At 42.3% G+C, this 22,133-nt stretch overlaps 2 protein-coding genes across 2 annotated transcripts in view; one reads left to right on the forward strand and one right to left on the reverse strand.

Annotated features, from left to right (window-relative positions):
• Positions 1 to 1,233, forward strand: part of mybpc2b (myosin binding protein Cb) — a 49,886-nt gene extending 48,653 nt beyond the window's left edge. Inside the window, 3 exon segments of the mRNA XM_064923783.1 lie at positions 259 to 322; positions 325 to 444; positions 1,119 to 1,233. Coding sequence (XP_064779855.1) covers positions 259 to 322; positions 325 to 444; positions 1,119 to 1,153 — 219 coding nt within the window. The 3' untranslated portion in view covers positions 1,154 to 1,233.
• Positions 1,234 to 2,727: 1,494 nt separating this feature from the next.
• LOC135559394 (testicular acid phosphatase homolog) lies at positions 2,728 to 17,437 on the reverse strand. Its single transcript, XM_064993551.1, has 11 exons — positions 17,348 to 17,437; positions 16,662 to 16,757; positions 16,257 to 16,343; positions 15,214 to 15,369; positions 10,019 to 10,117; positions 7,544 to 7,642; positions 4,912 to 5,044; positions 4,532 to 4,614; positions 4,195 to 4,301; positions 3,474 to 3,652; positions 2,728 to 3,224 (listed from the first exon to the last, which is right to left on the reverse strand). Exons 1-11 carry the CDS (start codon positions 17,435 to 17,437, stop codon positions 3,115 to 3,117), a joined length of 1,239 nt encoding a protein of 412 aa, XP_064849623.1. The 3' UTR covers positions 2,728 to 3,114.
• Between the last annotated feature and the right edge of the window lie 4,696 nt (positions 17,438 to 22,133).

Consider the following 22,133-nt stretch of genomic DNA (forward strand, 5'->3'; position numbering starts at 1 on the left):
TTTTGGAATAAGTCTGTAACGTAACAAAATGTGGAAAAAGGGAAGGGGTCTGAATACCTTCCGACTGCACTGTACATACCTACGCATTTCTAGACATTTACAAGCATTTCAAATGGCTTATACTCATGACAGTTTTTATAAAGTGTTACCATATTTTTGTTAAGTCCTTCCCCTTGATTTGTATTACATTGAAGGCCATTAAGGTCACACACTTGTCATGAAGCCACTGACACAAGTCTCTCTTTGGCTCCCACTTAGCCTAAGATCAGGTGGTTGAGGAATAAGATTCCCTTGGACGAGAACCCTCGGTTCCTGATGCAGAACAACCAGGGGTTTTGACCCTGAACATCCGCAAGCCCAGTCAGTATGACGGAGGCAAGTTCACCTGCAAGGCTATCAACCCTCTGGGAGAGGACGTCGTGGAGTGCACCCTGCTCGTACGAGGTATGGATGGAGAGGGACAGGGGGGAAGGGAGGTGGAGGGAGAGTGGGGGGTGGAGCACAGGGATGGGGAAATGGATTGAGGGAGAGAGAAAAAAATGGCGATGTGAGGTAGAGAGAGAGGGGGGTTGTGAGGGGGGAGGGATTGGAGAGAGATAAGGTGTAGTGCAAGCTAAAGATAGGAAGTGTGGGGCGAGGGAGGGAGGAGGGAAGGAGAGGGATGGTGGGCGTAGGGTGGGAGAAAGGGATGAGAGAGAGGGAGTGCCAGGTGGAGATATGAGGTACGGAGAGAGGTGCCGGGGGAAGGAGGGAAGGATAGAAAAAAGGATGGATGAAAGGAGAGAGAGAAAGTGGAGTGCAAGCTGGAGATACAAAGTATGGAGAGAGGGAGGGATTGAGAGGAGGGGTGTGGAGGAAAGGATTGGGAGAGCGAAACAGGGAGAGGGGAAAGATATATTCAATATCTTTCCACAATCGTAGAATGATAGTCAGTGTAATGGAAACAACACCATGGGTTCAAAAATACAACTTTTTTTATATGATTGATGGATTGATTAAATGTCTTCGATTTTAATTAGGTTCTATGGTGTACATTACCTCAAGTATATTGACCATGCAGTATGAACAGCACCTGAATGTTCCTTTTCAACCGCTGTCATTTTCTCATCTTCTCATAGCTCTCAAGGACAAGGAGGACGGAGATGAGAAATGAGCTGCAGAATGTTCACAAAACATTCACAATGTTTCAGTAGGTTTTGAAGCATGCATTGAAATAAAAAATACTTGAAGTTTTGGCTGTTTTGGCTGTCTTTATTTCCTCTTGAGCATATTTTATAGTACATAGAAAATACATAGAATCCAAATATTCAGCACGCTTGTTTCACTACAGTTGCACATTTGGGCAAGTCTCTAAAAGCTTTCCACACCTGGATTGTGCAACATTTGCCCATTATACTTTTCAAAATGCTTCAAACGCTATCAAATCGGGTGTTGATCATTGCTAGACAACCATTTACAGATCTCGCCATAGATTTTCATGTAGATTGAAGTCAAAGCTGTAACTCGGCCACTCAGGAACATTAACTGTCTCCTTGACAAGCAACTCCACTGTAGATGTAGCCTTGAGTTTTAGGTTATTGTTCTGCTGAAAGATGAATTAATCACCCAGTGTCTGGTGGAAATCAGACTGAACCAGGTTTTCCCCTAGGAGTTTGCCTGTACTTACCTCCATTCTGTTTATTTTTTATCCTGAAAAACTCCCCAGTCTTTAATGATTACAAGCATACCCATTACATGATGCAGTCACCACTGTGTTTGAAAATATGGAGAATTGTACTCAGTAATGTGTGGTATTGGATTTGCCCCAAACATAATACTGTGTATTCAGGACAAAAAGTTAATTGCTTTGCCTCACTTTTTGCAGTGATAATTTAATGCCTTGTTGCAAACAGGATGCGTGTGTTGGAATACTTCTATCCTGTAAAGGCTGCCTTCTTTTCACTCTGTCAATTAGTTTAGTATTGTAGAGTTACTACAATGTTGTTGATCCATCCTCAGTTTTCTCCTATCACAGCCATTAAATTCTTGAGCGGTTTCTTTCCTCTCTGGCAACTGAGTAAGGAAGGAAGGATGCCTGTATCTTTGTAGTGACTGGGAACACCACCCAAAACATAATTAATAACTTCAACATACTCAAGGGGATATATCTAAGGTTTGCTTTTTATTTTTTTACCCATCTACCAATAGGTGCCCTTCTTTGCGAAGCATTGGAAAACCTCCCTGGTTGTTGTGGTTGAATCGACTGAGGGACCTACCTCTCATTTTATGTGTGGGATATAGAGATATATAGAGATTATGTTAAACACTACTATTGCACACAGAGTAAGTCCATGCAACTTATTATGTGACTTTAAGTACATTTTTACTCCTGAACTTATTTAGGCTTGCCATAACAAAGGGGTTGAATAAATCAAATCAAATCAAATTTGATGTGTCACATGCACCGAATACAACCGGTGTAGACCTTAGAGTGAATTGGCTTACTTACTTAACCAACAATGCAGTTTTAAGAAAATACCTTTAAAAAAGGAAGAGATAAAAGTAACAAATCATTAAGGAGCAGCAGTAAAAGAACAATGGCGAGGCTATATACAGCGGGTGCCGGTACAGAGTAAATGTGCGGGGGCGGTGTCGAGGTAATTGACGACTTATTGACTCAAGACGTTTCAGCTTTTCATTTTTAATTCATCCGTTAAAAAAAAAAAAAATAAAAACATAATTCCACATTGACATTATGGGGTATTATTGTGTGTGACAATAAAATCTTAATGTAATCCATTTTAAATTCAGGCTGCAAGACAACAAAATGTGGAAAAAGTCAAGGAGACAACTAATTCAATCATTTTCTAAATATGATAAAAAGCCAAATCACTCAACAAAGACCTAAGATGACTTGACATTCTGCTAAATAGAACAAAATCCAATAGGAACTCAATACAATACAATACAAAACAGTACAATGGATCACAAGAGAACAAAATTCACAAGGTCATTGTATGGATTATTTCCATTTTAATCTCATAGTAGGCCTATAAGTATTGATGTATTGCCCTGTCCTCTCCAACTGCCTCCAGGATGTTTTAGGAAGACTTATTCAAGCCTGGAGAGCCCTTACTACCCCTCCCTGCAGTACAGGTTTCTCCTCTGGTGAATAAACACAGCTATGCTGGCCAACAGCGCCATTGTCAGGATAGCCACTGCCACTGCAAGCGCCGCAATGACACCTTGCAAAAGTCAGGAGAGATGCAATGAAGATAAGCAATCAGATTTAAAATATTTCCGTCTTAAGAGTCTGGTTTCAATGAGTAGTGGCAGTCTCCGAGTCAACGTTATGTTTACTTACACTTACAGTATCTGTGGCAATATTTATGGATATTCTTGTGTATAGAATGACAGACAAATGAGCTCCTATAAGCAAAAGTAACAAAGCAAAACCTTTGAACCATTAAGACAATATGGACTACTTTTCTTACCTGTGTTGGACCATGATGGTTTGAGCCCACACTCGGCGTCCCAGTCCGTTGAGATGACATCTTTAACCAGGTCAGTGAATGAGGTCAGAGGGCACGGAGTTGTCTCACAGCCAGGCACAGGGGTCGGGTAGGGATCACGGGATGAGTCATTACGGTAATACAAGTCAAGAGAATAGGACCTGGAATAGTTCACACAGACTATGTAAAGACATAGCCTATGTGTTATGCAGATTTCTGTAACACTTTAATACTCATTTCACATCTCATATACCATTTAGTTGTCATTTAAAGGTGCAATATGCAGAAATCGCTCAGCTATTTCCTGGCTGCTAAAATGCTGATAGTTCACCAAATGTTTGTCGCAAAACAAGCAATGTATAGTGTAAAAAAAATCATTGTATCTTCTAAACCACTGTGCAATATCTTTTCAATTAGCAAAAATATTGTATTTTCAGCTCTTTGAAGCTGGTGTACAAAACCGAAAGTAAAAGATGCAAATATGAAGCTTAAGCACGGGAAGCATAGAAATAGCACACATAGAACAGATATAGCGCTTCTTGGACTTGCTTTTAATGTGAATGACGATGTGAATTTTTTCAGGTCACCCAAAAATGTACATTTTGCAGCTTTAAACCAAATAATTTATACAGTTTATTGCGCTAAAACATTAGCCTTGTACATGTGATAATTTCTGGAGGTATCACAACTAAAACTACATTACCCATCGTCCTCTTGGTAGAACTCAAAGAGCTGACAGGCAGCATAAGGAGGAAGAAGACCATTGTACACGTCTAGTGCAGCCTGGATAGTGATGAGGGTGGAGTCATGCTAGAGAGAGAGTGAGAGAGATGTACACATTAGAACACAGAATGAACTGTGTCGCATAAATTGCATAATCACATAGCATTAACATTGTGTTTGGTCATGCGTGGATGTGCTTGTGAATGTATAAATATGAATACGGAGACATGCTAGATGTCAGATTGCATAATATGAAGTGTGAGTGTACAATTAAGTATGTGGATGTGTGTGTGTGTGTGCCAGCGGTGTTCACTAACTGCTGAATACATGATGAACTTGAGCGTGCTCCCTTGCTCCACTGCCTTGGAGAAATTCCTCAGGATGGCATTCAACAGAACCCCTAAACAATAAACAAACCATCAACATTATAAAAACAATCATAGTGACATACACGCAAACAAACAAACTGTTGGCATAATCCAACTCATTAACATAACATTCAGACCAACTCACAATCCACAGGATATTTCATCCACTCAGCATGAGCAACCTCTTAGCCCACAGTCACAACATTAACTCAACGTCACTTCAACTTATTTTCAACTCTCAACCCACAGCCACAACACCAAAGCAACATTACTTCAACTCTTTTACAACCCACATGACCTCTGACACCTTCTGAACTCTAACCTCTCACCTCCTGAGAGCCTGGCCTTTTCCTTTCTCTTGTGAGTGACGACGCTGAACATGACCTCAAAGGAGGATATTTCCTGTAGAGTGTTGAGTACTTCCTGTGTGGCCCAGCCAGGGGTGGTCAGGTTGTGATTCCTCTAACAAGGGTACAATGACAACCGTTAGCATCGTTCTGTTTGAAGCGCAACTCTTCTACAACACATGAGTCACAAACAAGCCTATACCAGTGTAATTAAAGTGGATGCATCCCAAATGGCACCCTATTCCCTTTAAAGTGCACTACCTTTGACCAGGGCACATAGGACTCTTGTCAAAACTAGTATACAATACTGGAAATAGGGTCCCATTTTGGACGCCGCCTGTATTTCACGGTTTGTATAAGTCTTTCTATTTATATCCATCTCTGAAAAGAACATATGAAGGATGAACACTTTGCACTGGTGCTAATGTGTATTACTGTAAGTATGACCATGTCTACCTCTTATATAACCATGGATATTATTCATTTCAACGAGCTATTGAGGTATTCATCAAGCCCAACTGCCGAGGTGATCGCATGGCAGTGTTCCCCTATGTTGTTTGTTCCCAGGCTGGGGCACAGAGGCCCAAGGAGTAACATCCAGGCTTTCTGGCATCAAAGTTGTCAATTGAAACCAATAGAAGCCAAACTCTTTGACACAGGGCAACTTGCAAGAGAGGTAGGCAGGGGAAGGGAGGGGAGGCGTCCTGCCTATATAATGAGTGAGGCAGGATGCAGAGTCAGATGAACTCATGGATGCAATTTGTATGTCTCTGTGTAGTATTTGTATTTTGGTATTTATTAAGGCAGCAGCTACTCTTCCTAGGGTCCAGTAAAATTAAGGCAGTTTATACAATTTTAAAAGCATTACAATACATTCACACTGTGTGCCCTCAGGCCCCTAATCCACCACAACCACATATGTACAATACAAAATCCATGTGTACATGTGTGTATAGTGCGTATGCTATCATGTGTGTGTGTGTGTGTGTGTGTGTGTGTGTGTGTGTGTGTGTGTGTGTGTGTGTGTGTGTGTGTGTGTGTGTGTGTGTGTGTGTGTGTGTGTGTGTGTGTGTGTGTGTGTGTGTGTGTATGTGTCTGTGCCTATGTTTGTGTTGCTTCACAGTCCCCGCTGCTCCATGAAGTTTTTTAAATCTATTCTAAATCTATTTTAACTGCTTGCGTGAGTTACTTGGTGTGAAATAGAGTTTAGTACTGTGCGCCTTCCATAGTCTATTCTGGATTTGGGGACTGTGAAGAAACCTCTGGTGGCATGTCTTTATCATCGGATGGGGCCACAGTGTCTCCTGACCCCTCCTGTCTCAGCCTCCAGTATTTATGCTGCAGTAGTTTACATGTCGGGGAGCTAGGGTCAGTTTGTTATATCTGGAGTACTTCTCCTGTCTTATCCGGTGTCCTGTGTGAATTTAAGTATGCTCTCTCTAATTCTCTCTTTCTCTCGGAGGACCTGACCCCTAGGACCATGTCTCAGGACTACCTGGCATGATGACTCCTTGCTGTCCCCAGTTCACCTGGCCGTGCTGCTGCTCCAGTTTCAACTGTTCTGCCTGCGGCTATGGAATCCTGACCTGTTCACCGGACGTGCTACCTGTCCCAGACTTGCTGTTTTCAACTCTCTAGAGACAGCAGGAGTGGTAGAGATACTCTTAATGATCGGCTATGAAAAGCCAACTGACATTTACTCCCGAGGTGCTGACTTGCTGCACCCTCGACAACTACTGTGATTATTATTATTTGACCATGCTGGTCATTTATGAACATTTGAACATCTTGGCCATGTTCTGTTATAATCTCCACCCGGCACAGCCAGAAGAGGACTGGCCACCACTCACAGCTTGGTTCCTCTCTAGGTTTCTTCCTAGTTTTTGTCCTTTCTAGGGAGTTTTTCCTAGCCACTGTGCTTCTACACCTGCATTGCTTGCTGTTTGGGGTTTTAGGCTGGGTTTCTGTACAGCACTTTGAGATATCAGCTGATGTACGAAGGGCTACAGAAATAAATTTGACTTGATTTGTGGTGTATGCATGGATGTCTGAGCTGTGTGCCAGTAGTTCAAACAGACCGCTCGGTGCGTTCAACATGTCAATACCTCTCACAAATACAAGTAGTGATGAAGTCAATCTCTCCTCCACTTTGAGCCAGGAGAGATTGACATGCATATTATTAAAATTAACTCTCTGTGTACATCCAAGGGCCAGCCGGGCTGCCCTGTTCTGAACCAATTGCAATTTCCCTAAGTCCTTTTTGTGGCACCTGACCACACGACTGAACAGTAGGAAGTTAGAGGTAGTTTCGTAAGCCAATGCTAACGAGCATTACGGACAACATGCAGGAAACGTGGGTTTAATGGGTTTCAAGCAAGTCTGTGTATGCATCCCAAATGGCACCCTATTCCCTACAGTGCACTTCTTTTGACCAGAGCCCTACGGGCCCTTCACAAACTAAGTGGCCTATAAAGGGAAGAGTGTGCCATTTGGGACGTAGATCCCTTTGAAGGGGACCTGCAACTAACCCTAGAGGGGAAACCCTACATGTGGCATAGTATTTATTTCAGAGTCAGAGTTTGTATGCAGAGAGCTACATACAATAGTCCAGTACCTGACAGGAGAGAGTGTCGTAGACCCTCCATATGGAATTCCTGCCCAGCAGCCTAGACACGGGATACCCAGTGTGGTTGGAGAGCTCCTGTATAAATCGCTGTGGGAAGACGTTCATCTTATACGATTTTTTCCATTTATTCCAGTCAGTCAATGTTATGATTGCGCCTGGTGGATTCCTAAAAGCAATCACCTCGGTCACATATTCACATGTCACATTAGTTTTTTGCTTCCATAAACAGTTGATTATTAAATCCGTAAATCTTGTCAAATAAGGGCACCGTACCAAGGTTTTGTTTTATATACCCAGTGCTTAGTTGAGAGAAAATGACTCAGGGGAAAGGTTCATCTACACTGATGCAAAATACATGATTACTGTCAGTACATAGTGATAGGTCATCATTCTAGGTCCAGTATGTAGCTTTGGTGGCGACCCAACCAAATTCAGATAGAAATGTGAGTCTGATAAGCAGCACATTCTATGTGAGCTATTTCTATGCATCCCGTCCTGAAAAGAGATTGAACGAGATCTTATGGACTTACATAATGTACGAATTGGAATTCATAACATATCATACATTTTGGCTCATGAGCGCTACTTTTCAACTACTGGCTGAAATTATACAAAACCTTTATAACGTAACTTTAAGTTTTCGGTTTTGCATCTTTTTACTTTTCGTTTTGTACACCAGCTTGAATGATAGAATATTAGCAACCAGCTAATGGGGATCGATTTCTACATATTATGTCTTTATGCCCATTAACCTTTCACCTGCTTTTCAGATCACATAAATGAGATGAGAGGAAGCCACTTGTGACTATTAAGATGAACACAGGGTGACAAAAAATGTCAGATAGATACTCCATCTTCTCACCAGAGGGTAGTAAAGAGCACCAAGGACACCTCCATCAAAAGCCAGACATCTCCATAATAGGAATCAGGATGGGATTCAGTTAATTAAAGCCTTTTCATTTTAATTCTCAATATAATTCAATCCTGTCATTAATTAACAGCTCTGAGAATGTGAGAGAAATTGCACCAAGCAGCTTTTTGGAAGATGAAGGAGAAAACTGTGAGTGAGCAAATCACTGAGGACCTGATGTCACACCGAAATAACTAACAAGGCCTTTGTGACAACTAATAACCTACTGGAATGAAACAATAATTCAGTCTTTGAATAACAAACACATGTAGCAAGTGAGTCAAAGTGAATTCACAAGACATGATTAATAGGGACAGGGTTGTGAGGAAAAGGGTTTCATTGCTGCGACATATTGCTCAAGGCCCATCTATGACAGGATAGGACTTGAAATGACTAGACAGAACAACAAAAAGATACATTAACAATAACAACGTTAAAAAAAAACTAGGGAAAGCGATTGAGGTGTGTTTGATAACCCTGGAGTTTCTCCCTTTGGGGCTATTCTATTTGGACAAACTCAATCAAGCGCAGAGTATTTGAAAATATTTAACATACTACTATGCATTTGACACAGGTCTGAACATGTTATGTCATGTCTACAACAGGTGTAGTATCTTCATTTTTAAAACTCCCGAGTGGCGCAACATTCCCTGGTTTGAATCCAGGCTGTATCACATCCGGCCGTGATTGGGAGTCCCACAGGGCGGCACACAATCGGCCCAGCGTCGTCCGGCTTTGGCCGGGTTAAGCCGTAATTGTAAATAATAATTTGTTCTTAACTGACTTGCCTTGTTAAATAAAGATTAAATATATATATATACATACATATATATATACATATATATATACAGTATATATTGATCACTCTGTTGTCACTGAGAATTTTCCTGCAGGGCAGGATATTCAAATGAGCCTCGTTCTTTACATGCATTCACTGAAAACCTGTAGTTCTCTTTCTCTCTTGCTCACTGAAACACTAAATCAACAGACAGAATAAATGCCCTACTGTCGTAGGTCCTACTACTGCCACATTAAAATGTACAACAATGTATCTGAAATGCAGCCATACACATCAACAACTGTCGTTGTATATACCTTATTATTAACTGGGTGGTTCAAGCCCTGAATGCTGATTGGCTAACAGACGTGGTATATCAGTATACCACGCGTATGACAAAACATGTATTTTTACTGGTCTAATTACGTTGGTAACCAGTTTATAATAGCAGGGGTTTGTGGTATATGGCCAATATACCACGTCTAAGGTCTGTATCCAGGCACTCTGTGTTGCGTCGCGCGTAAGAACAGGCTGTATACAAATAGATAATGGTCTCTACTACAACATAGTGTATCCGAAATGCAGCCTATCGCCTACTGTAGCCTATCAAAACTCATTTCCGTTTGAAATTATCAGTGAAAAAAATACAGAAATAAAATCCTCCTGCAGCAGGATTAATTTCCTCCTGTGACGAAACTGGTCCAATTAAGATGTATGAAGCGTCATAGGCTTTAATGATGTGATGTGTTACCTTGACAACTCTTCTGAGACTTACCTGGTGAGACTTGAGAACTCTCCGGTAGTGTTCGCTGTCAAACGTCTCCCCCATCAGCTCTCTAAACCTGGGGCAGTGTTTGCTTGGGGACTTCAACAGCTTGTGAAATCCAAGACAAAACAACCATTTTTATTCCTCTGTCAAATTCCTCTTCCTCTGCTCATAAAACTCAGGTACACTCAGTTTACAGCTTTGCTTCACTAGTGGCCCTTCCTTTCTTTTCTTTTTAACGCCGCCTCAGTGCCAAATGGCCTATTGGTCAGAGAAATGGACATGAAGGCCCATGCTCACATCTCAAATGGGCGTAGTGATATTGAGTTCCACATCAGGCTCCAACAAAACCAAGATATCTTGATTCAAACTAGTCTTTCTTTTTTTCAAATACTTCAGATGGGATGGGTTTCCACTTCTGGGACTATTTCATTGGTTCCAATGTAACCAGGCAAGCTCAATCAAGCACAGCTAAAGTTTTTGAAGGAAAACAAAACACTATTTTGAACCCAGGTCTACTGGAAAGATTCATACAGCTGATTTAATGGATGATGAGTGAGTGAGTGAGTGAGTGAGTGAGTGAGTGAGTGAGTGAGTGAGTGAGTGAGTGAGTGAGTGAGTGAGTGAGTGAGCGAGTGAGTGAGTGAGTGAGTGAGTGAGTGGGCACGTTTGTCTATGCCAGCCAGCCTCCAGCCCAGGGCTCTAAATGAAGCAAATTCATTGATAGCACTGGTGCTCTCAACTTTAAAAAGTTAGGAACACCACATGAAATTTAGGAGCACCAGAAAATCTAGATTTTTTAATTGCTTGAGATATACTGTACGTGGCCTATATTAATTCTAGATACTTTTGTGCCCTAAAAATATGTAACACAGTAAATACATTTGTTTATTTTAAAAGCTAAAATGTTGATGTAAATACCTGTCATTAAAATTACAAAGACAATTGTGGAATATTTAGTTTCTACATTGTGTAAAAGCACTATTTTCATATTGCGATGCATTACATTGAAAATTATACATGGTCTCTTTAAAAATGTCAGGTTTGCGATTAAGAGCAACGCTATTAGTGAAAGGAGGGGCTAGGAATCCCATTGGGCTATAAATGGAGGACCGTGTAATGCCCCACCCAGCAAATTGTAGAACAATCGCGTTCACGTTGTCATGCTGCTTCACGTGGTTGCTAAAATGATCGTCACGCAATCCCTTCTCAAAGTCAGGGTATGAGTCAAGAAACCTGAACATTTTTCTCGAAAGTACATAATGTCACAATTCCAAAGCTATACGATGTTACATCTCAGAAAAAAACTGTAATTCTGTACTTCTTGCTCATGCTAATGTTGGGTTTTTAAACTAGCGCCCAATTGACCCCCATTCACTCCTTGAAGGATATCTTTTCTTGTCGTAGAATAGCCCAGAATGCACCTCGCGGCCCATTGACGTACACAATCACATTAATACGATTTCAAATGGAGTTTCCAATCTCCTCAAAAGTATCTCGGTTAGTAGTGTGTGATTGCAGCCGCAATCGAGCATCCAATTGGTTTCTGCATGAAACCCCCCTTGAGCACACCATCTTCATGGTTGTGTGACACTTTTGATATTCTGTATTTCCCCTGATTGTCTATGCAATTAAAACGTGGGTCTAAAGGGAAGTAAAAGTATTATCAGAGTTTTTACCAATGTCTGAGCTAGCTAGCTACAGGTCTCGCCCCCGCCTTCCATCTACTGTGTACCGGAGTCTAGCTAACTAGTCCTTCGCTAACGCCTGCTTGCTTAGCACACAGTGTCCTTCGCTCCCACCGGCTGAACACCTGCCCTTAACAGAACTGCAGGAAAACAGTGCCCGACAGGCGGGGGCTAGTTACACTGTCTACTGATGTCCTAGATAGCTAGCTATCTATCCTGCCTCCTGCCTGCTATGTACCGCAAGGCTGTCCGCAAAAAAAATTGTTTAAGGTGCATGTCACCACCTACTGTGTGGGAGTGTGCGATCAATCATGGCCTGACAAATTCTGTACCAACATTTTTAAACCAAATAAAGCTCTACTAACTTCTACCACACCCTCCCCTCAAAAACCCTCCCAAACCCCCCAACCTCATTCAATATGATCTATATCATGTTGAAACAATCCATCCGTAGGATTATTCAGCATATCAACAACCATTTTGACAGTAGCATCTGTTACACCCATCACTATTTTGCCGTATCCACAATAGCCTTCAAGCTGGTATTTCTGCTTTCCACAACCCGAGTCGTGTTGATAACCTTACCAATGAAAGCTATGAAATGAACCTTTGACACAGCATATTCATGAGCGTAAGATTTCTGAACAGGTCTCGAAACAATGCCAGGCCCAGCAGAAGCACCAGCCCCAACAGTAGGTCCACTTACTACAGGAGCAGCCATGGAAGCTCCATCAGTCCGCACTGTAGTTCCACCAATCTGTTTACTAGCCTCTGCATAGAGTGCATTCAGAAAGTATTCGGACCCCTTGACTTTTTCCACATTTGTTTACGTTACAGCCTCATTCTAAAATGTCTTATTTCCTCATCAATCTACACACAATACCCCATAATGACAAAGCGGAAACATTTTTTTTTCTTATTTTCATTTCAAATTCATTGGACATGATTTGGAAAGGTCCCACAGTTGACATTGCATGTCAGAGCAAAAACCAAGCCACAAGGTCGAAGGAACTGTCTGTAGAGCTCCGAGACAGGATTGTGTTGAGGCACAGATCTGGGGAAGGGTACCAAACATTTCTGTAGCATTGAAGTTCCCCAAGAACAAAGTGGCCTCCATCATCCTTAAATGGAAGACGTTTGGAACCACCAAGACTCTTCCTAGAGCTGGACGTCCGCCCAAACTGAGCAATCGGGAGAGAAGGGCCTTGGTCAGAGAGGTGACTAAGAACACAATGTTCACTCTGACAGAGCTCCAGAGTTCCTCTGTGAACCTTCCAGAAGGACAACCATCTCTGCATCAATCCACCAATTAGGCCTATATGGTATAGCGGCCAGACGGAAGCCACTCCTCAGTAAAAGGCACATGAAAGCCTGCTTGGAATTTGTCAAAAGGCACCTAAAGACTCTCAGACTATGAGAAACAAGATTATCTGGTCTGATAAACAACTATTTGGTCTGAATGCCAAGCGTCACATCTGGAGGAAACCTGGCACCATCCCTACGCTGAAGCATGGTGGTGGCAGCATCATGCTGTGGAGATGTTATTCAGCGGCAGGGACTGGGAGACTAGTCAGGATCGAGGGAAAGATGAACAGAGCAAAGTACAGAGAGTTCCTTGACAAAACCCTGCTCCAGAGCGCTCAGGACCTCAGACTGGGCCGAAGGTTCACCTTCCAACGGGACAACGACCCTAAGCACACAGCCAAGACAACGCAGGAGTGGCTTCGAGACAAGTCTCTGAATGTCCTTGAGTGGGCCAGCCAGAGCCAGGACTTGAACCCGATCAAACATCTCTGGAGAGACCTGAAAATAGCTGTTCAGCAATGCTCCCCATCTAACCTGACAGAGCTTGAGAGTGTCAGCAGAGAAGAATGGGAGAAACACCCCAAATACAAATGGGCTAAGCTTGTAGCAACCATACCAAGAAGTCTTGAGGCTGTAATCGCTGCCAAAGGTGCTTCAACAAAGTACTGAGTGAAGGGTCTGAATACTTACGTAAATGTGATATTGAATTATTTATTTGTATTATACATTTGCAAAAATGTCTAAAAATCTGTCTTTGCTTTGTCATTATGCAGTATTGTGTGTAGACTGATGAGGGGGGAAAACGATTGAATCCATTTTAGAATAAGGCTGTAACTTCATAAAATGTGGGAAAAAGTCAAAGGGTCTGAATACTTTCCGAATACGCTGTATAATACATTATGACTGATTCTATATCTCTGAGCCTCTCTAACCTCTCTCTGCACCTGGCATCCACCAAATGATGCACCATGTTGTCGTCGTACCCCCCTTCCACAATTACAACTCTTAACCTTCACATTGCTCCCACATTCACCGCAATCATGTTCCGCTCCACACTTGGCACCTATTTTCTTTCTTTTACACTGAACAACTACATGTCCCATTCGTTGGCATTAAAAACACTGCAATGGGGATGAGACCAATTCTCTGACATTGAAACTAAGGAATCCTATCTGTACTTTTCTAGGCAAAACCTTCTCAAACCTCAGCAGCACTGATAAGCTTTCCCTTCTTTGACCCTCTTTCCTACTGATCAACCTTTTGGCCTCAATCACTCTGCCTCCCTTCACATGTTCTTTCATATCATCTGTGGACATAGATATTGGGACCCCAGTGATGACCCCCCTCGACCTAGCATAAGCACCAGGGACATGGCTTTTAATCTTCTTCCCATTAAGCTTTTCCATTACAGAATCTTCCCTTGCTGAGCCTGGCTACCGCAAAATATTAGCAATCTACCATTTCCAATGAACCAGGCTAGTTTCACTTCACCTATCTCTACGACGTTGGTTAATCGGATAGGGTGTAAATGAGGCCCTGTGGTCTCATCAAACACCATCCCAACTTTCCACTCCAACACATTATTACTCTCGCTTCCTACCTTGGCCCTCTTTACGCTTTGCAGACTAGACGCTCCACTACTTTCAGTATCATGATCTCTCTTCTTCCTATGTCTTTCCTCTACAGACCATTCAGATCCTTGACCCTAATCCTCCCACTCCATATCATCAGAACGGTCACCCATATTGATCGCATCCCAGCACAGCTGTTGCTTCTCCAACCTCGTCTCAATTTCCTCCCCTTCGTCCGCACTACTCTCCGCGATTTCCAACCATCCGCCATACGTTAACGTTCCTCGGCCTGTCTTTTTTACTCTGTTATGGTTCTTCCATCTGGAGGGAGCTGCCACCTTCCATAGGAAGGTGAAAATGTTGCGCCGATACTATTGGTCAGATCTTTTGACCTGGTTTGACCTGGTTTGACCTGGTTTGACCTGGTTGGGTCACGCCGTTTTCGCTGTAGTAATGGTGAAACCATGACGTGAATGAATCTGCACTCGCTTGTTTCTCTAGGGCACAGAGGAACAAATGGTACAGTGTGAAGCCTTATCGTTACAGATGCTTTCGTAGTCGCTCAGTGCTCCCAAAATAAAACTCCTAGTTGCACAGAAAAAATATTTGGTCGCAGGTTTAGAGCCCTGCGCCCGCCTACCTTATCCTGTGCTCTGGTGACAGTGTGCACTGGAATGGGCCGCCATGGTAACTGGGGCATGAGGGGAGGGGGGCGTCTGTTTGGGGGGAACAGCCCAGCCAGGTTAGCCTGGGCACTCATTAGAGTGCGGTCATAGTCTGTACTCCGCACGTACACCTGTGTGGAGGGAAAGAAGTAAAGATGAGGTTCCTATGTCTATACCAGCATACCACTTAGAGAATGCATGTCCAAAAAACTGCTTCACTGTACAGTAAGTGGTTTGCCAGTGTGCATAATGGAACAAAGCTTTACTGTATTAAGAATTAATATGTTCTATTTAAAATGTGCTTTTCCCTTTTCTGTCATCCTATGTGAAGTGATTGCACACTGTAAATCATTTTGACAACATTGGCTTTTCCTGTGATGCCGATAAAGCTTGCTTGAATTCGAATGTGACATGACAGGGGACAGGAAAGGTACAGCACGAGCTGAAACTTGAGTGTGACAACAAATCGTTAGCGACAGCGAATTAGGTAAGTTGTTATTTTGGTGGTAATTGCTACTTTATGGACAGAGGGAGGGAGGGAAAAAGGGAGAGAGAGACGGGGACGAGAGAGAAAAAGATAAAGAGATAGAGTGGAGTAAAGAGAAAAAGGGAGAAAACGACAGGAAGTGAAAGAGAGCGACTGGAAGAGGGAAATCAGATCTTTGTTGTAATGCCGGGACGATGCGAACTGCCTTGGGGCACACAGAGCCAAACAACATGCATGCAGCCTAATGCGCAGTGACGAGATCAGGCGAGATTAGCCCACATGTTACATCATGTTATGAGGCCGGGGTGATGATGTCATCAACATGAGTCATTCTCATTAGCCTACACCATAACAGACATTACAGGCACTAAGTACCACACATGGATATTGTGTGGTCATATGCTCCAAAGAACCCAGACGTATAGCCCGAAATAGATTTGCCAAGACCTCAAATGCACAAACAGCACACATGGTAAACAATGCAATTTCTCTCCTGTGTAATATGTACACGTTTGGGCTCCAGTAACGCACCTCTTTGCTGTTGTAGTCTTCACTGAGGAAGTGTCCATAGCGTCTCTTCAGAAACCTGCCGAAGTCAAACTGCTGTCTCATCCCCAACTGAGCCAAGTGAGCCAAAAAAAAAAAGATGAAAGAAAGCTTATAACTCACACAACAGCCTAGGTCAAGGAAGAACGTCTACGGAGAAGATTTAGGAGATATTACTGTGAAGTGCGATAATATTGCTTGTTTTTGTTACGGCACATGATTATCTAACATTTCACGACAGACTCCTTCAACTTTTTCTGAAGAAAATGTGTGTGCTTTCTTAAGCTTATAGTTGTAGAAGAAGTTACAGGCACATTCAGAATGGAAATATAGGCAAAGGGTTATGTTTTCGGGAAACATAATTGTCATTGCATACTCAAACTTCTGTACCTCAGTTAGCTGCCCGAAGCCTTGTGCCCACACTTCCTCACCGTGAGGGTCCATGGGAAACGACTCAATGGGGGATCGATCGCCATGACGAAATACCTTACGCCAGTCATATGTTTTATGTCATATGTATAGCGCTACAATACCTTACACAAGTCATATGTCTTATATTCTTATGTGATATGCAGAAGTATATTTTATACCTGGTGTTAATGTGTCCCATGCCCTAATCTTATCCACAATTCCAGTTGTGCCCACATATTAGTCGTTGCATCTACACGTGGTATTAAAATGTGTCTCTTATCCGTTTACTTGTGTCCCCATTGTGACCAGATATCCTAGTCTCTCTGAAGGTGGTCAGGAAGATCGGCTCACAATCAGCAAATAATACATATTTGAATCATCTACACCTGTCTTAAAATGTGGGCACAATCAGAATGTGGACAAGATTGGGACAAAGGACACATGTTAGCGCCAGGTATAAACGGGGCTAAAATTGGGTTAAATTAAGCTTGATTGATTGGTTTAATACATGGCTCCTACATCAGACATCAAATACAATATGATTATTGATCATCTTATTTACTTATTTTCCCTTCAAGCATGAACCAAGTGTTGAATCTATCAGGATTTCATTAAACATTTTAAAACGAATCCCAGAGGAGTAAAGCAGAACTGACAAGTCTTACGGCAACAACAAATGTCAGAATGCGGGATTCAGTCGATGAGACACAAGAGAGAAGTAAAAGGTAACCCAAAGATGTCAGGCACCCCACCATCTCCTCTGTAGTTTCTTTCACTTCTGTTACAGTGGGGTCGCCTTTCAGAGGTTAACTGAAAAAAAGGTCATATCGATTATCGATACAGACAATGAAAACATTCTGCCAAATTCAGTTTATTTGCTCACTCAATATCACTTGGAAACTTTTAGCAGAAACACACTATTTGGCAAGTCCATTAATAAGGTCAGTATTTTATATAAATGTAATGGTGATTCTAATTCCACAAGTTTAATAGTTGTTAATGAACTAATAATAGTTTGTTTAATAATAGTTTGTTAATTTCTTCTGAACCCTTACGTCATTAAATGTAAATGATGACCTGTCATATAACAAATTAGAATAATTATAAAACATAATTACTGCAAATGTTCACTTACCTTAATTTGTATGTAACAGACTCAAGAGTAGTTCCTTACAGCTGGTTTGTGTTTTAAGAAATCTATGAGAAAAAGGCCCACTGCAGTAAATCTCATCTGTGAAGCTATACACAGATACGAATTGACATTTAGTGCATGTTTCACTAAATGATGCACTGCTTTCATAACCCACCTAGCTGACCCCCACTTCCTCTTCTCTTCCTCTTCTCTTCCTCTCTCCCTTGTGATGCCTGCTCCCGATTCGCACTGGCCGCTCAAAATCCAAATCACTGTATCTGTCAATCTCACTCGCTCTCCCTTGACGTACCAATGGACCAATAGACCCTGGCAGTTCTTTTCAGTTTCGCATTTGATCTGTAGACATATATGTCCACCTCAGACAGGACAGCTCTCCTTATGTACCAGCCATACAGTGCCTATGGTGAAACAAGCCCTAAACATGAGAATTGTCCTTTAACAAGGCTCTAACGATAGCCTTACTCACTTGGTGCCTCACTTAGCTCAACCCCCCCCACCACCACCACCACACACGCACATGCACACACACACACGCATCCGTGGGCACACAGACACATGCTTACATCCATGAATGCATTCACACAAGCAAGCACACATGCAATTACGCACACACAGCACATGCATGCATCCACACACACCGCACACACACAGACCGGGGCCACAAACACTCATTATATCGTGCCATGTCATCCACCATGGATGTTGCCCCAAAATTACAGGGCCTGCAGTGTTTTCCCTGACTTAGCAAACATGTAGGGTTCTGTTAGTATCAAAGTCGCCTTATGGGTCAGTAAAATAGGGTAATATGATGTACTATAGGCTTATAATTTATGACCCATCATGATTGGAACAAGTGAGCTATTTTGTAACCCTGTACATTCTTAGAATGTGGGGACAGCCAAAGAACCCTTGTGGAACCTTTTGTTGTAAGAGTGTAGGTATGTTTATACATAGTAGGATGCATAGGGTATAGCAGTACAAGATAAATGACACATTTGAGTGTACAGCCATAAGCCATATATTGTATGCCCACACAATACACACTGTACACACTGCACACGCACACACACACACACACACGCACGCACACACACACTAACACACACACACACGCTAACACACACACACACATACAGTGCCTTCAGAAAGTATTCAGACCTCTTGACTTTTTCCACATGTTGTTGTTCTACAGCCTGAATTTTAAAATGATTACGTTGAGATTTGTTGTCACTGGCCTACACACAATAACCCATAATGTCAAAGTGGAATTACGTTTTTTTTTTTTTTTTTTTTTTTTTTTTACAAATTCATAAAAAATGAAAAGCTGAAATGTCTTGAGTCAATAAGTATTCAACCCCTGTGTTATTGCAAGCCGAAATATGTTCAGGAGTAAAAATGTGCTTAACAAGTGAAATAACAAGTTGTACGGACTCAGTGTTTGTGTGTGTGGTAATAGTGTTTAAAATTATTTTTGAATGACTACCTCATCGCTGCACCACACACAATTATCTGGAAGGAGTGAATTTCAAACACAGATTCAACCACAAAGACCAGGGAGGTTTTCCAATGCCTCGGAAAGAAGGGCACCTATTAGTAGATGGGTAAAACATTTATTACACGTTGGATGGTGTATCAATAGACCCAGTCCCTCCAAAGATACAGGCCTCCTTAACGCAGGGATTTCACCATGAAGCCAATGGTGACTTTAAAACAGTTACAGAGTTTAATGACTGTGATGGGAGGAAACTGAGGCTGGATCAACAACATTGTAGTTAATCCATAATGCTAACCTAATTGACAGAGTGAAAAGAAGGAAACCTGTACAGAATAAAGTGCAAAAAAAAATTGGCAAAGAAATGAACTTCATGTCCTGAATACAAAGCCTTATGTTTGGGGCAAATCCAACACATCACCGAGTACCACTCTTCATATTTTCAAGCATAGTGGTGGTTGCATCATGCTACGGGTACGCTTGTCATCAGCAAGGACTAAGGTTTTCTTTTATGATAAAAATAAACAGAATAGAGCTAAGGACAGGCAAATTCCTAGAATAAATATTGGTTCAGTCTACTTTCCAACAGACACTGGGTATCACCTTAGATATCTCTGTTTTCTTTACATTTTGGTTAGGTCAGGGTGTGACGAGGGTGGGTATGTTTGTTTTTGTATTGTCTAGGTTTTTTTGCATGTCTAGGGGTTTGGTAGGTCTAGGTATATGTATGTCTATGATGGCCTGAATTGTTTCCCAATCAGAGGCAGCTGTTTATCGTTGTCTCTGATTGGGGATTATATTTAGGTTGCCATTTTCCCTTTTGTGTTTGTGGGTTCTTGTTCTATGTGTAGTTGCCTGTCTGCACTATCCATATAGCTTCATGGTTTGTTTTATTATTTTGTTAGTTTGTTCAGTGTTCATTCGTTTAATAAAGAAGAATGTACGCATACAACACTGCACCTTGGTCTCCTCCTTACAACAGACGTGACAGAAGAACCCACCATGAAAGGACCAAGCAGCGTGTTCAGGAGGAGCAGACATTATGGGGATGAGATTTTGGACGGAAAAGGATCCTGGACGTGGGAGGAAATATTGGCAGGAGAGGATCGCCGACCATGGAGGCAGGTGGATATAGCACGGGAGGAACGGCGACGATATGGGTACACGGCTAGCATGGAAGCCCGAGAGGCAGCCCCAATAATTTATTTGGGGGGGAACACGAGGAAATTGGCTGAGTCAGGTTGGAGACCTGAGCCAACTCCTCATGCTTACCGTGGGGAGCGTGTGACTGGTCAGGCACCGTGTTATGCAGAGATGCGCACGGTGTCTCCATTTCGCATTCATAGCCCAGTGCGCTCTATTCCAGCTCCTCGCATTTTCCGGGCTAGAATGGGCATCCAGCCAGGACGCTTTGAGCCAGCTACAGTGCCTTGCAAAAGTATTCGGCCCCCTTGAACTTTGCGACCTTTTGCCACATTTCAGGCTTCAAACATAAAGATATAAAACTGTATTTTTTGTGAAGAATCAACAACAAGTGGGACACAATCATGAAGTGGAACGACATTTATTGGATATTTCAAACTTTTTTAACAAATCAAAAACTGAAAAATTGGGCGTGCAAAATTATTCAGCCCCTTTACTTTCAGTGCAGCAAACTCTCTCCAGAAGTTCAGTGAGCATCTCTGAATGATCCAATGTTGACCTAAATGACTAATGATGATAAATACAATCCACCTGTGTGTAATCAAGTCTCCGTATAAATGCACCTGCACCGTGATAGTCTCAGAGGTCCATTAAAAGTGCAGAGAGCATCATGAAGAACAAGGAACACACCAGGCAGGTCCGAGATACTGTTGTGAAAAAGTTTAAAGTCGGATTTGGATACAAAAAGATTTCCCAAGCTTTAAACATCCCAAGGAGCACTGTGTAAGCGATAATATTTAAATGGAAGGAGTTTCAGACCACTGCAAATCTACCAAGACCTGGCCGTCCCTCTAAACTTTCAGCTCATACAAGGAGAAGACTGATCAGAGATGCAGCCAAGAGGCCCATGATCACTCTCGATGAACTGCAGAGATCTACAGCTGAGGTGGGAGACTCTGTCCATAGGACAACAATCAGTCGTATATTGCACAAATCTGGCCTTTATGGAAGAGTGGCAAGAAGAAAGCCATTTCTAAAAGATATCCATAAAAAGTGTCGTTTAAAGTTTGCCACAAGCCACCTGGGAGACACACCAAACATGTGGAAGAAGGTGCTCTGGTCAGATGAAACCAAAATTGAACTTTTTGGCAACAATGCAAAACGTTATGTTTGGCGTAAAAGCAACACAGCTCATCGCCCTGACCACACCATCCCCACTGTCAAACATGGTGGTGGCAGCATCATGGTTTGGGCCTGCTTTTCTTCAGCAGGGACAGGGAAGATGGTTAAAATTGATGGGAAGATGGATGGAGCCAAATACATGACCATTCTGGAAGAAAACCTGATGGAGTCTGCAAAAGACTGGGACAGAGATTTGTCTTCCAACAAGACAATGATCCAAAACATAAAGCAAAATCTACAATGGAATGGTTCAAAAATAAACATATCCAGGTGTTAGAATGGCCACGTCAAAGTCCAGACCTGTATCCAATCGAGAATCTGTGAAAAGAACTGAAAACTGCTGTTCACAAATGCTCTCCATCCAACCTCACTGAGCTCGAGCTGTTTTGCAAGGAGGAATGGGAAAAAATTCAGTCTCTCGATGTGCAAAACTGACATACCCCAAGCGACTTACAGCTGTAATCGCAGCAAAAGGTGGCGC

Source organism: Oncorhynchus masou, chromosome 18 (genome assembly GCF_036934945.1).
Source record: "Oncorhynchus masou masou isolate Uvic2021 chromosome 18, UVic_Omas_1.1, whole genome shotgun sequence".
NCBI lineage: Eukaryota > Metazoa > Chordata > Actinopteri > Salmoniformes > Salmonidae > Oncorhynchus > Oncorhynchus masou.

What these genes read in the sequence shown, in the direction of transcription:
- LOC135559394 (XM_064993551.1), bottom strand. Translation starts at nt 17,437, where the DNA reads ATGGTGGGGTGCCTGACATCTTTGGGTTACCTTTTACTTCTCTCTTGT. An exon ending in GCTTCGGGCAGCTAACTGAG is followed by an intron (nt 16,344 to 16,661) that starts GTACAGAAGTTT and finishes CACTTGGCTCAG; the next exon opens with TTGGGGATGAGACAGCAGTT. An exon ending in ACGACACTCTCTCCTGTCAG is followed by an intron (nt 5,045 to 7,543) that starts GTACTGGACTAT and finishes TACCCTTGTTAG; the next exon opens with AGGAATCACAACCTGACCAC.